Source organism: Macadamia integrifolia, chromosome 10 (assembly GCF_013358625.1).
Source record: "Macadamia integrifolia cultivar HAES 741 chromosome 10, SCU_Mint_v3, whole genome shotgun sequence".
Lineage (NCBI taxonomy): Eukaryota > Viridiplantae > Streptophyta > Magnoliopsida > Proteales > Proteaceae > Macadamia > Macadamia integrifolia.
Genome location: NC_056566.1, coordinates 169,247 through 182,697, shown reverse-complemented (window position 1 = coordinate 182,697; position 13,451 = coordinate 169,247). Strand labels below are relative to the sequence as shown.

Here is a 13,451-nt window from a genome sequence, read left to right as displayed (position 1 = left end):
CAATTCGGAAGCACTTTTTTTTTTTTATAGCAGACAGAATTCTATTGGTCTAATTCAGGACTAACACCTATCTTTTCTAGAATACCACATAATGGTCATCATAGATCTTTATCCACTATAAGGATTGGACAACGAACCTTATTTTCCAATCCCCTCCATCTATGGGGTAATGATTACACCTATTTCTTTTTAAAGTATGAAAATTCCACTTCCCTTCCTTTCGATTCACCTTGCAACCAATCGGAGCCTATGGTATTCTGCTTTGAATACTTTCAGCCCTATTCATATTTTCTTAAATACATCAACCTGCACTGAAGGGCCCCTTAAGTCTTAATTCCAGACAACAGACATATACATGCATACATCTTCAGTTGTCTGGTCAAACAACAATTTAAAAGGTTTCTTCTTTAATCACTCACACCCAATCAGCATTAGCAGGTTCAACCTTTGTTAAAAACTCTGCTTCAGCCTCTCTAAATATGAAATTAACACTATACTCCCTCTTTAAATATGAAATTAACACTATACTCCACAGGAAACAGAAACACCCCTTTAACTGCGCATACAGAAAGCTCTAAATCCTCTGATCTTGAAGCCTGGTATCAACTTGTGAACATAGCTCATTTCAAGTGTCATTAACTGCCAATAAAACTTTAACCAATTCCACTCCAAGTAGTTCTATATTTCTGACTGGAAAAGGCAGCTGTTTTCACACATATTCAGTCTCAATAGTTCACAATATGGCCTCTATGTCAGCTGCCTTCGAGGGCCATTTTGACCATAATTGCAGACTATATTTCCCTAAACTGAGAAACATCTTCCTGATACCCGAACATTGGAGTCAATTGTTAATTGGTCAAAATAATGGACAACACTGAATAAATATACAAAGACCCCATGTTATGCTTCATACAATCAATAATGGGGAGCCTCTAAGTAGGCCATTATGGTGTATTTCACCCAACCATGAAAACCACAGTATGTCAAGTGGGTATGCCGAGGCCCTTGTGAATAAATAAAGCTGGTTTCAGTGATTTGAATCTAAAACGATAATATGTAATCCTCCAGTATTCTTATCCAGATACAAAATAATGATTCAACTTACCAATAGCACCCAAGAAAAAACTACTTAAAAGTAAAACCACAGACAGGTAACTAAGAACCAAAATGCAGATTGCTATTAAAAGATAATTACAATTCCGCAAATCTCTGGGTTTTGAATTTTTATGTTTGCTATAGCTTCCTCAATATCCATGCAAGGTCACAAGTAGCTGGTTAATTAGCAGATCAGATGAAAACATGACCAGTGGATGAAAATTCGAGTAGTTTCTGATAACTGATGCAATTCCAGACTACCCCAGAACAATTTTCAGTCTCAGGAGAAGAGCCATTCGCCCATTAATCTTCTAAAAGGAATAAAACCAAGCTTTTTCACCCAACTAAGTAAACCCATGAAAAAATAACTTTCCTGCAATGCCCCAAAAAATCATAAACATTTTTTTATCATAAAAATAAATGCCGATCGCACAAAAAAAATTAGAACCCAGAATAACAAAAGGAATCAAGGTCACCAAAATGGGCGATTAAGGAACTAATTCATTTGCTAGTAAATGAGAAACCAGGAGTTTCAGCAGGAAACAGAAGCATTCCATTTGCAGAAAGTGATGGGAGGTAGGTAAAAGTACTCACCATCTCTATTGCATCTGCGAAATCCCAACCAAAATGGGATTTTGTTTCAGGGTTTGACAAAGATATAGCTGAGTGGGAGAAAGAGTATATCATAAACAGATACAGAAGCTCTCAACCATGAAAGTATAAACCAGGCGACAATGAGAATGGAGGACCCTGTAGTCTCCGACAGGGATTCTCCGGTCTCGTCGTCTACTTCGGTTGATCGGACCAACCCCTCTCTCTCTCTCTCTCTCTCAGCGTACGGAACCCATATAGAATCTGTCTTCCAAAATAAAGTAACCCCAGAAATCACCAAATCTGCATGCACTGAGCTGGCCAATCGACTTGCTAGCTCACCTGTTCAAATCACATCTCAGAAAAAGGAATCCAAGGGTATTTATGTGAACAAAAGATTATCTATATAATTACTTAATTACCCCTGGATAGTTTTTTTTTCCCTTACTCACTCTCCAAAATCAGGTACCACATATCAGTAGAAGGTCAGGGGTCAAATCTGGTTAATTGCCAAAAATCTTTGGGGAAAGTTTTTCTTCACCTGAAAGAAAGAAGCGTACAGCCAAGTAGGGTTGTTAATCTGTCTGGTCATGGGCGATTTCGATCGGGTCTAACCGATTCTTTTCATTTTAGGACTACATATTGTGACCTTATAAGTTAGGCATAAATGAATACTAGGATAGTCTAGTGGTGGTAGCTTCGATTTATGGAACTGACACCCAAGGGAGGAGGTAGTGGGAACGCATTGTGTGAGTGTGTGTGTGTTTTTCTTATTTATTCTATACCCACCCGAGAGTTACCTAGATGGTTAGGGCGAATTAGGGATTGTGTGGATTAGGTGCACGATCTCAGGTTCGATTCCCCATCTTGCATCTGCGATTTAAACTAGCCCGGGCACTTTAGTTAACAAAAAAAAAAAAAAGGTTAGGCATTATCATATTTATAAACAATAAGTCAAGTATCAATCTTTAATCATGCTAGACGAGCCTTAAATGGACTAATGAGACATTTATCTCCAATCAGGCTATAAACGAGCTTCAAACATGTTAGGCTAAATGAGTTTATTACAAGTCAATTTCAATCAAGCACCATCAATTTGCACCCTTACATCGCATCGGGAAAGATTTTCTATAATTAGGTGTGCTTAAGTCCAACACATTTATTAAATAGATCCGACAAGTTTTGGGCCTGACTGGTCGGACCAGGTTGAGCCTATCAATGCAAACCTAGAATTGACACCACTATAGCCAATGATGATTGTCGATGTTTGTCCTTTATTTGTGAATAGTTTATAATATCCCCAATGTTCTCATACATTATAGAGACAATATCCAAAGACCTTGGTCAAATAATTTTTTGGATAGCACAGTTGATGAACTACAGATATCGCAGAAAGGCTCGTTCAAGTTGGAGAGGAAATGCAATACATATAGAACGACCTGCGCAAGAGGAAGCTGTACTTAAAAGCTATGGGATGGGATATGCAGATCTAAAAACCAAGGGGACTTGGGAATCAAGAAGGATCAAATCCACAATAGGTCCTTGTAGATTCATTTGGGCTTGAAATTGATAAGAATCAAACTCTCTGATACATAGCTTCCAACTCTGTACAAAAAGCAAAATTCTTTATATCTCACAACTTATTGGGTGAATTCTTCTAGACAAAAAGATCTTAGGTAGGGAACATCTTGATTTTGGTAAAAGATTATCTATAAATATTTATTTGTTGTAGGGTTGAAGGTGGCTCCGCAGGTGAGTTCTATCAGGTAAAGCCAATGATTAGATGCATCAGGGTTGCAATGCCCTTGACCTATTCTCAAACTTTAAATAGGTAGGATGGTGTGGCTACTTCGTTGAGCCACGTCATGGAATCGAGATCTCCAAGTGAGCCATTTTTGGTAAGCAGAACTGAGCTGTAAAATTAATGGGTAAGGAATCAGCATGCCATGCATACAGCTGGCTAGACCAATGAGAGTGCAAAGGTCTTTTCCAGGAGGTAGGGAGAGACACAGACTCTAGCTAGTAGGCACCGCCTTTTCCTTTAAATCTGATCTGACCTTCAGATACGATAAATCTAAAACTTCAATCCCAGCTCTAGCAAAGTCCAATCTTTGTCTCACAATGTCAGTGAGGAACATTTTTGTAAAGCATACTACCAAATTAAAAATCAACATGTTGCGATCCTATGGCTATTGTAACATGTTACTATGTTTTGCAAGGGGTAAGACTACGTACATTAATCCCTCCCAGACCCTGCAATAACGGGAGTCTCGTGCACTGTGTTGCTCTTATGTTTTTTACTAAAAGATTAAAAATCAAGTTAATTGACACACTTAAGCAATCTAGGACAAATATTTTACTAGAACCAGGAACAGGTAGGTTGTCAACTAGGCTACAGCCTTTTTAGTTTTTCATGGTTAAGAAGCAGCATCAGACATCCAGATCGAGTGGCACATTCTTTTCCACGGTCAAAATTGTTGAGAAATAGTTGTGTTTGGAATGCATTCTAGGTCAATAATGAATTCCAAAAATTTATATCAAACGCAGTCTTCAACCCATGATCCTAAACATTTGAACCCGCCATTTAATTTATATTTCTTTTAATCTTCTCAACCTCAACATTTTGTTGTCTTAGGCACCCCCACCCCTTCAAGATCTCCATTGTAAACCACGGTATAGAAAATGAACTATACAATTGCACTTTAAAAGCATTTGGAACCATATAGAGGACTTGTTTAAAAATTAAGGGCCCGTTTGATAACGTTTCTGCCGTTTCTTGAACTATTTCAAGAAACAGCAGAAACATAAATTTTTGTTTCTAGAAACAGAAATGGAATTGAAAGTGTTTGATAAGTCATGTTTCTGGAAGTCGATAGTAACCAACGAAAGAATGACCACGAGTCGTTTCCAGAAATGGCGAAACAAGTAGAGCCTGAGTCGTTTTTTGATCCATAAATAGGTAGAAATTTCTATTTCTATTTCAAAAAACAAGTGAAACGAAACTGTTTTATTCGCCTTTTGTTCCATTTCTGCCATTTCTAGACACAAAAACGGCAAAAACACGTTTCTTGAAACGGTTTCTTGAAACGTTATCAAACGGGCCCTAAGGCTGCATCTGACATGATTTCTTGTCGATCTAAAATACATTCCAAGGATGCATACCAAGCGCAGCTTGTGCATCATTCAAAATATTTATAGGGAGAATATTATCTAACTTGATTCCAACAATTTTGTTTCCATCACAATTCTTTATAGGTGCATACCGTGTGATGCAGAGACTGACACTAATGGTTCCGTGCTTATATCATGTCCTTTCTCCAAAAGAGAATCTAAGCTGCACGTCCTCTGGGTCTAAAAACAGAAAATTGAACATACAACCCCAACCCATTTCAGATTTTAAGGAACAATTAATAGATGTCTAGGTATTCAAACATCTTTCAATCATCATTCCCATAAGCAGTTAAGGACACCAAATACAAAAGATGCCAATGGTCGATCATCAGCTTTGATCATCAAATAAAGGAAGGAGGATGGGCTTCACAGTTCCTAAAACATGGGTGCAGTTTAATAGTTAGCTCACTTGAATCATGGCTACACAGGAAATGCACAGGAAGCAGAGGCATGAGCCATCAAGCAGGGAATGCCCAGAGCACTATCAGTGAGAGCATCACAGATAAGAGATATGGATAGAATCCCAGGAACTGGACTGGCTAGAGTTGGATGAAAGACATTCTGGGAGATCTTTGCAACTTTATTTGATATGTAACTACTTTTCAAATCTTGTGGGTCTGTAATTATTAACAAGGTGAACAGACACTTGATATCACATGCTCATAATCTTGATGTAAAAGCAAGAAAAGAAAAATTAAGCTGGACACCATATTTGAATAAAATTTGCAATATGTTTAGTTCAGCTTAGTTAACAGATCTCCTTCCACCAAAAAAAAAAAACTCAGTATCAAGGCATATCTTCCCTTTCTTTTCTTTTCTGTTCTTTCTTTTTTTTTTTTTTTTTTTTGGGGGGGGGGGTGTGGAGATGTTAAGGAAGTACCTGGTCACAATGATATTTTAATCTAGATACAACCTACAGAAGAGATTACAAACCTAATACATTATCTACAGTATGTCGGGAGAACAAAAGTGTGCACATAAAGGAAGCTGGTTGATTCTTCAAGCAAACAGCCCGATATAGTATTATCACTGTTGGAGGCCATACTTATAATACCAATACCAAAAATAGGTAGCACTTTGGACCTCAAATAATTCTTTCTGAAAAAGCAAGCTTGTAACCTCTATGGTTGAAGCAAATTCATTGCTGAGTGCCGTATTCAACTTTCCCAGTACCTATCAAAAAAAAAAACTTCCCCCGTCAGAGTGAACCTGAAAGTTACTGAGACATGGAAATGCCCACAAGCTTCACGATCAACCCAATCCATAACCTCAAAATTTTGAAAAATACATGGAAGGCAATCACCTAGAATTAGGAAAACATAAAACTTACGAGAGAGTTTATTCATACCATGCAAACCAATACCTTAAAAAAGTAGAGGCCCAGATATCTCCTATGAACTAGCCGCAAAATAGAGCCAAAATTTACACATCTGATCTGATCTGATCACTCTTCTACCAATTGTATACAGCAATGGAGTCTCCAAATATACAGAAACTGCATCACAAAATTTTTACTAAGTGACCCCAAAAAAAAAGGTTCTACAGCACACTGGACTAAAGACTTGAAGAATTGGAACATGTACAGAATTTTCTAATACTGAAAACTGCTCAGAAAGGATCACCATCAGCCAGGTAAGAAAATGCAATGACATCCAATGTGCCTAAATGGCAAAGTTAGGGTGAGGACATGGGTTAATTTCATTTATATTCATCATAGTTCCACCATTGGATGAAGCAAATACCATAAAATTATAAATACGCAGAGAAATCTGTTTCTTGAAGTCATTCAAGAAAATTCAAGCATGCAAACCTTAAGGCTACGTTTGGCTGTGAGCGAAATTCAAGAGAAAGGAAGTGAAAATTTTCAAAACTAAAAAAAGGAAACTTTTGTATTCATTACTCAACATGATTGTATAAAGTATAAAATACTTAAATTTCTTACCATAATGTTTAGTAATGAAGCTTTTTAGATGTAATTCTTATTTTATTTTTCAAACCCAATACATTTGGATGCAAAGTAAAGTGAAATTTAATAGCCAAATATGAAATGATTTGGAGTTAGTGATATAACTATGTGGGATAATGATTACAGAAGTTTCTTTTTTAGGTTTGAAATTTAACTTCCCTTCCCTTTAATTTCCCACGAGTAGCATTTGAAAACATCCACCAAGAAGACAGATCTCATTCCAGGTCATTGAGGAGACTAGGTCATCTTGGCTCAAAATATATTTTAGATCATAGCCTAATGAAACTTTTCGTCCACCCAACAACTTCAGGATTATTTGGGCTCCTATGAGGCTATAACAAAAAAATAAATTAATAAATAAAACAAATAAATTCAGCCTTATCCCAACAAATGAGGTCAGCTACATGGATCCAAGCAAAGATTAAATATTAAAGACAAATAATGGTAAAAAGGAAAGAACACCGCAACAACAACTCAGCTATATCCTACCTAAATGGGATCTGCTACATGAATCTTTGCCCTCCAAACAGCTCTATTGGAAGTCATAGTAGAGTCAAGACCAAAACAATATCATTAGCAAAAAGCATACACCACAGAACTTCATCTTGAATGTTCCTGGTTAAATCAATCCTGATGAGCACAAACAAGTAAGGGCTTAAAGTTTATCCTTGATGTAACCTAATTGTGATTGGGAATTCACTACCTTGACCTGCCACAATTCTCACACTAGTCTCCATGCCCTCAAACATATCTTTAATTATTTTCACCTACTTACTTGACACATTTCTCTTCTCTACCACATGTCATATTAACTCCATAGGGACTCTATCATAGGCTTTTCTAGATCAATAAAAACCATATGGAAATCCTTCCATAAGCCTCATGAATAAGTAAATAGCTTATATCGTGGATCATCAACTTGACATAAAACCAAATAGGTTCTCCGAGATAGTAGTTTCTCTTCTCAAGTGAGCTTCAATAACCTTCTCCCATAGTTTCATAGTATGACTCATTAATTGCAACTATGAATATCACTTTTATGCTTGTAGATCGTCACTATAGTGCTTCCTTATCCATTTGGCATTTTCCTTATGCTCACAATCTAATTAAACAGTTTGGTTAGCCATGATACACCACATAATCTAGGCCAGATGTCTTGCCCCTACTTTCATTTTTCTTAAGGGTTCTTCAACTTCAAACACCTTAACCTTTTCGTACATATCTATGATGTGTAGTGTCTTGATGAGTAATGCAATCTTTTGGGTCACTCTTACTCGATATGTCTCCATTTATTAGGCTGTAAAAATACTCTTCCCATCTATTCATAATGTCATTATCCCTTACTAGCACCCTACCATCGTCTCCTTTAATACATCTAACATGGTCGAAATCTCTACTTTTCTTTTCTCTCATTTTAGCTATCTTAAGGATAGTTTTTTCTACTCTTCCTTTTGTGCTCAGATGGTTATAGAGATCTTCATATGTCTTTGCCCTTGTTTTCCCCATAATCTTTTAGCTTCATTTCTGGCAGATTTATACCTTTTTAGATCCTTCTACGTCTTTCGTCATTTACCAAGTCTTAAAGCTAGCTTTCTTAGTCTTAATGGTTGCTTGAACCTCATCATCCCACCACCAAGTCTCCCTCATGGGATGGCGTCTTCCTTTTGATTCCCCTAGGACATCTTTAGCAACATTTCCAACACAAGTTGTCATCTCGCCCCATATCGTGTAGTGTCCCCCTCAAAATCCCACTTTCTTCATTTGATCACTTTATCAGTGAATGAATTCAAGGTAACCCCTTTTAAGTTCCACCACCTTATCCTAGGGCAAATAGGCTCCTTAATGTAGAACTAGGATCACAAGCATTATTTGGTATCAAAGCCTAACTAAATATGGAGCCAAAAGTTCATTACTTTGCTGGACAGAGGGATCTATGCAAAGTCTTCGATTGGCTAGATTCTCTGGATGAATATTTCGACTACTACAACTTGACAGAGCCGTAGAAGCTTCGATTTGCTTGCTCCCGAATGAATAATTATGTTAGAGAATCATGGGATGTCCATGAAAAGCAACTCCGAGTTCGAGGACATGAGCCTAGGACTTGGGAAGAGATGAAGTACGAGTTAGCGACCCAATACCTCCCTGCATATATCCAAAGAATGCTCTTTCCTCCGCAAGATTCCCACCAAAAGACATCTACAAATCTCCAAAATACACCCACAGGTGACAAGAGTCTGAAACAATCAGTAGACCACTCGGCTGCTATTGTGCAAAAATATACGAAGGAGCAATGAGAAGACACCTCCAACCAAAACATCAGAATCTGAAGTTGAGGGTAGTGTGGAAGAAATTCTAGCCATTCTTGTTTTGAGGAAGAGTTAGCCATTGATGTTCCCATCAAAGAGATTTATCTGGAAGAATTCGAAAGCAACAAGGTTGCCACAATGGACAATGAGGTTGAGACTAAGGAACTTGACACTACAACAACTATGATAATTGTGAACAACCAAGTGGAAGATCCTAAGGAGATTGAAATTATGGAGGTCAAGAACACAGTGGTTGAAGGCGTTTATATGGATGATCCCATAGATACATTTGAGATTGTTGAAGCTGAGCATGTGGAGTTCGTCATCCCATTAAAGTATCTTGAAGATCGAGCTTCTCACATTCTAGACTACATCCTTATCATCAAAGAGCTAACTAAATTTTTCTACGGCTTGAAGAGGGACGTGCTGATGGAGTAGCCTTAGGGAGAAGAGGGAAAATCGCACAAGAGGGGGAAGGGGATCACACGCCACACACAAATTCACTAATTCTAAAATTAAATTCACTTTAAAAATCAAACATTGAGTTTATGCAAGTATTTAAAGGGAAATAATAAGACTACTCCTACTTAGACTCTAACACTGAAATAAACTCCTACTTATCCTGCCCAAGGACAAACATGAGAAAATCCTATGTATCCTACCCAAAGACAAACATGAGAAAATCCTACGTATCCTACCCAAAGACAAACATGAGAAATAAAAGACATAATATAAAACTAACTACTACCAGCCCTTGTTGGACCAAAAACCTGGATTGAACCGGTTCTTCTTGGCCCTTGGCTTCCACAGCCGGTCCTGTTGGTCCAACCGGGTAAGTGCAACTGTATCTACATCAGCTCTCCCCTTCTGCAACTCCATCAAGTTTGGATGAGGTCCAAGAATGCTATCAGATTCGATGCGCTTTATAAGATAAGTACCAACTGTTCTCTTAAGTTTGAGAGGGGGAAGATCCTTTGCTAAATGAAACTTCATCTCGAGGCCACCATGCTGAAAAGTGTATGTATTCTCATATCCACAGTGTTTGGCTTTCTTGTCGAACAACCATAGGCGCCCCAAAAGAATGTGATAGACTTTCAGAGGAATAACATCACACTGAACCTGATCAATCAATCCGCCAATGGAATACGTGAGCAAACACCTTTCATGAATTTTTAGATTATTGTTGTTCATCCACCCAACCTTGTAGGGGTTCGGATGAGGCTCAGTTTTTAGACCCAACTTGCTAACAGCATCTTCAGCAATAACGTTGGTGCAACTGCCGGGATCGACCACCATATTACACAAGTTGTCATTGCATCGCACCCTGGTCTAAAAGATACTGTTACAGAGCCAATCGTCCTCCCCGGGAATTTTTTGTGTAGTCAAGAGAGGACGGATCACATAGAACGGTCAAGGCTCACCATCACTATCACCATCTTTAACATTAACCTCATTGGGCTCACGGTCACATTCAACCTCCAGATTTATTGTTCTTGTGTTTGGTTGCTCTTCTGGTACATAGGGTATGAAATTGTCCTTATCAATGTAACAACCGGTTAGGACATTGATTTGCTCGATTCCCGTACCCCTTGCATTAGAAACATTGAATAGCCTCCTTTAGAAATACTGAGTTCCTGTCATAACCACGTTGAGGTGAGGAGTATGGATGATTAGACTGTGAAGATGACATGTCTAAATCACGTCGAGGTGGAGAATACGATCGGCTAGGTCGTGAAGATGACATAGATGAAGCACAAGCCTATGGTCTACTGATTGACTTTTCCTGTGGGGATGACTGTGGCTGAATAGAACTAGGACCTCTAGGAAAAGCATCTGTAAATGGCCTCCGATTGTATGAGTGTTTCAGACTTTCCTCAACCTGATATGCTACTTGTACGACATCTTCCATTGTAGGCAATCAGCTAGATGCAAGGACAGCACTAAGTTGAGGGTGCAAACCATTACGGAATTGTGCTACCAATACTTCATCCAACTCAAAGTCAGAAAGAGTGGCCAAATAATAAAATCTAGCAACATACTCTTCAACGGTCAAATTCTCCTATTTCAACTGTGCAAACCTGAGATGCATGCATTGTATGTAATCAGAAGGTAAGAATCTCCAATTCATGACTTCATGCATTTCAGCCCAAGTAGTGACTAAGCCCATGCCTCGGGTTCGGTTCTGTTGCTGTTGCTTGATCCACCAGATTCGGGCCGTGCCTTTCAGTTTGGCTTCTGCAAATAGGATCTTTCGGGCCTCAGTCAACCCATATCATCTAAAAAATGTCTCCAAGCTGTGAATCCAGTTAAGGTATAGTTCTGAATTTGTTGTCTCCATAAAAATCAAGGACATCCAATCTTTCTGCTCTTTCTGCTCCATATCATATCGACCTGTTCCATATGGTGGTGGAGTACTGTTAGGGATATACCCACACTCTTATAGTTGGTTTTGATGATAACAAACATATGAAGGTATGTCACAATTTTTCTTTAAGTATTGTTTTGTAGAGACTTCATATCAAAGATCGAATTTGGTGAATGAAAGGAAGAAATGAAGATTGAAGTCATCAAATGAAGAGTATCAACAAGTTGGCATCAATGCTTGAAGAAGATATCATAAGAATTTAAGCTTCAAGATGTCAAGACATGAAGCTTAAAGACATGGAATTGCAAATAAGAAGAAAAGAAGATAAAGTGCCAAAGAGTGGAAGGTTCAAGTGAAGAAAAAGACCACTAGGATAGATTGGTCATTTTTAATGTAATTGTAACTTCCACATATATATATGCACTCACCACATGCATGTGCATTGCATCATACTAGAATGACCATAGAGCATACCTTGACCAAGTATGGAAAGTCTCTAAGTGGTGAGGAACATATTAGGAAAAATGTGTTCTAGTGAAATTCTGTGAAAACCACATTAACCTGACTTAAGGGCATTTTAGACAATCTTAAAGTCAGTATCAGGAGATGAAACCTTCATAGAAGTTGTAAGAAATTGAGTCACAATTCCAACGCAATTGATTTCAAGTCAATCCAAGGTTGGACCAAAAAGTTATGGTCAAAACAATGACAACCGGTCAGTATGACAGCATTCTGTCGAAAACAATCTGTCATGTTGGCGGTTGACCGGCTGGAAGCCCAGGTCGATCGGACATGTCCGAGACCATAGCCGGTTGATCGGCAGAAAGTCCTGGTCGACCGGTGCCTCCCTAGAAAAACTCCAATGGCTAGTTTTTTACCTCAACGGCTCTTTCCGGTCGACCGACTACCGATGGCGGTCGACCGGTGGTCCCAGAATACGACCGTTAGAGCCTAATTTCCTGCCTAAAATGCTTCACTAAGTTCACCTATAAATACTCAAACCGCTCTTAATTAAGTAAGGATTAAGAAAGATCTTTAAGAGCATTATTACAAGCATTCAAGAGTTATTAGATTATTATATCCCACTTGAGTTGTTCGATTACACCAATCCCAACAAAAGGCTCAAGTCTCAATCAAAGTCCTCCACTCTCTCCTGTGCAAATCAAAATCATAAAAGAGGACTTTACAAAAGGTGCATCATTCATCTCTCATTCTCATCATTTGCACCACACTTGAGGTATTCCTCCTATTCCACTATTTCCTATTTATTTCTGTTTTTACAATTCTAGACTGTACTTAGGATTGGAAGGATTCTCTTATCCTAAAAAGAGGAAGGTGTCTCTCTACCTCCAAAAGAGATTAAAAAGGCACATCTCTACCTGTAAAGGGGATTTGTAAGGATACTCTTATCCGTGAAAAAGATTGTAAAGGTTTTCTTCCCTACCTACTGTACTGAAAGGGAGAACTAGTGGAACACCTTACAAGAGGATTCTTGTAGGGAGTGGACTAGACTCGGATTGAGTCGAACCACTATAAATCTTGTGTTGTGTGATTGTGCCTATTTTATTTATTCCGCATCGTTTTTAACTTACAATCACACTTGGGACTTATACATCGAAAAGAGTTAATTTCCACTAGTATAACCTATTCACCCCCCCTCTAGGTTATTTCAAGTATGATGTGGTGGCAGTGGTGAATCCTGTGGAGTGGTGTTGGAAGAATCCCCAGATTGAATGGGACTTTTTCCTCTATCTGTTGCCACCAAACGATCAATAGAAGCTTGCATAAATTCCATCATAGTCATAATAACTTCAATTTTTGCATCAGTTTCTCCCTTATAGGAGTTCAGCTGTTGAACAATTTCACTATTGGCTACCATGGTGGAGATGGGTAAAATTACACTTGAATATGATGGTAAAGTAGTAAATAAAGGAGGTTTAAAGGCAATGGTAGAATG

The 13,451-nt window shown here is 38.3% G+C and overlaps 2 protein-coding genes across 12 annotated transcripts in view; both read right to left on the bottom strand.

Annotated features, from left to right (window-relative positions):
- The window catches only part of LOC122090966 (c-Myc-binding protein-like), a 6,346-nt gene extending 4,370 nt beyond the window's left edge, over positions 1-1,976 (bottom strand). The window contains exon 1 of the mRNA XM_042660744.1: positions 1,690-1,976. Within this exon, the coding sequence (XP_042516678.1) occupies positions 1,690-1,782 (93 nt within the window). The 5' untranslated portion in view covers positions 1,783-1,976. The remainder of the gene's footprint in view (positions 1-1,689) is intronic.
- A 3,569-nt stretch (positions 1,977-5,545) lies between these two features.
- Positions 5,546-13,451, bottom strand: part of LOC122091685 — a 45,814-nt gene continuing 37,908 nt past the window's right edge. For 9 of the 11 annotated variants that reach the window (XM_042661743.1, XM_042661738.1, XM_042661733.1 and 6 more), the window contains 2 exons: positions 6,221-6,352; positions 5,546-6,030 (listed from right to left, as the gene is read on the bottom strand). The gene's annotated coding sequence lies outside the window, so the exon portion shown is untranslated. Of the gene's footprint in view, positions 6,031-6,205; positions 6,353-13,451 lie in introns of all 11 variants that reach the window. The other 2 variants (XM_042661736.1, XM_042661739.1) reach the window with 2 other exon arrangements.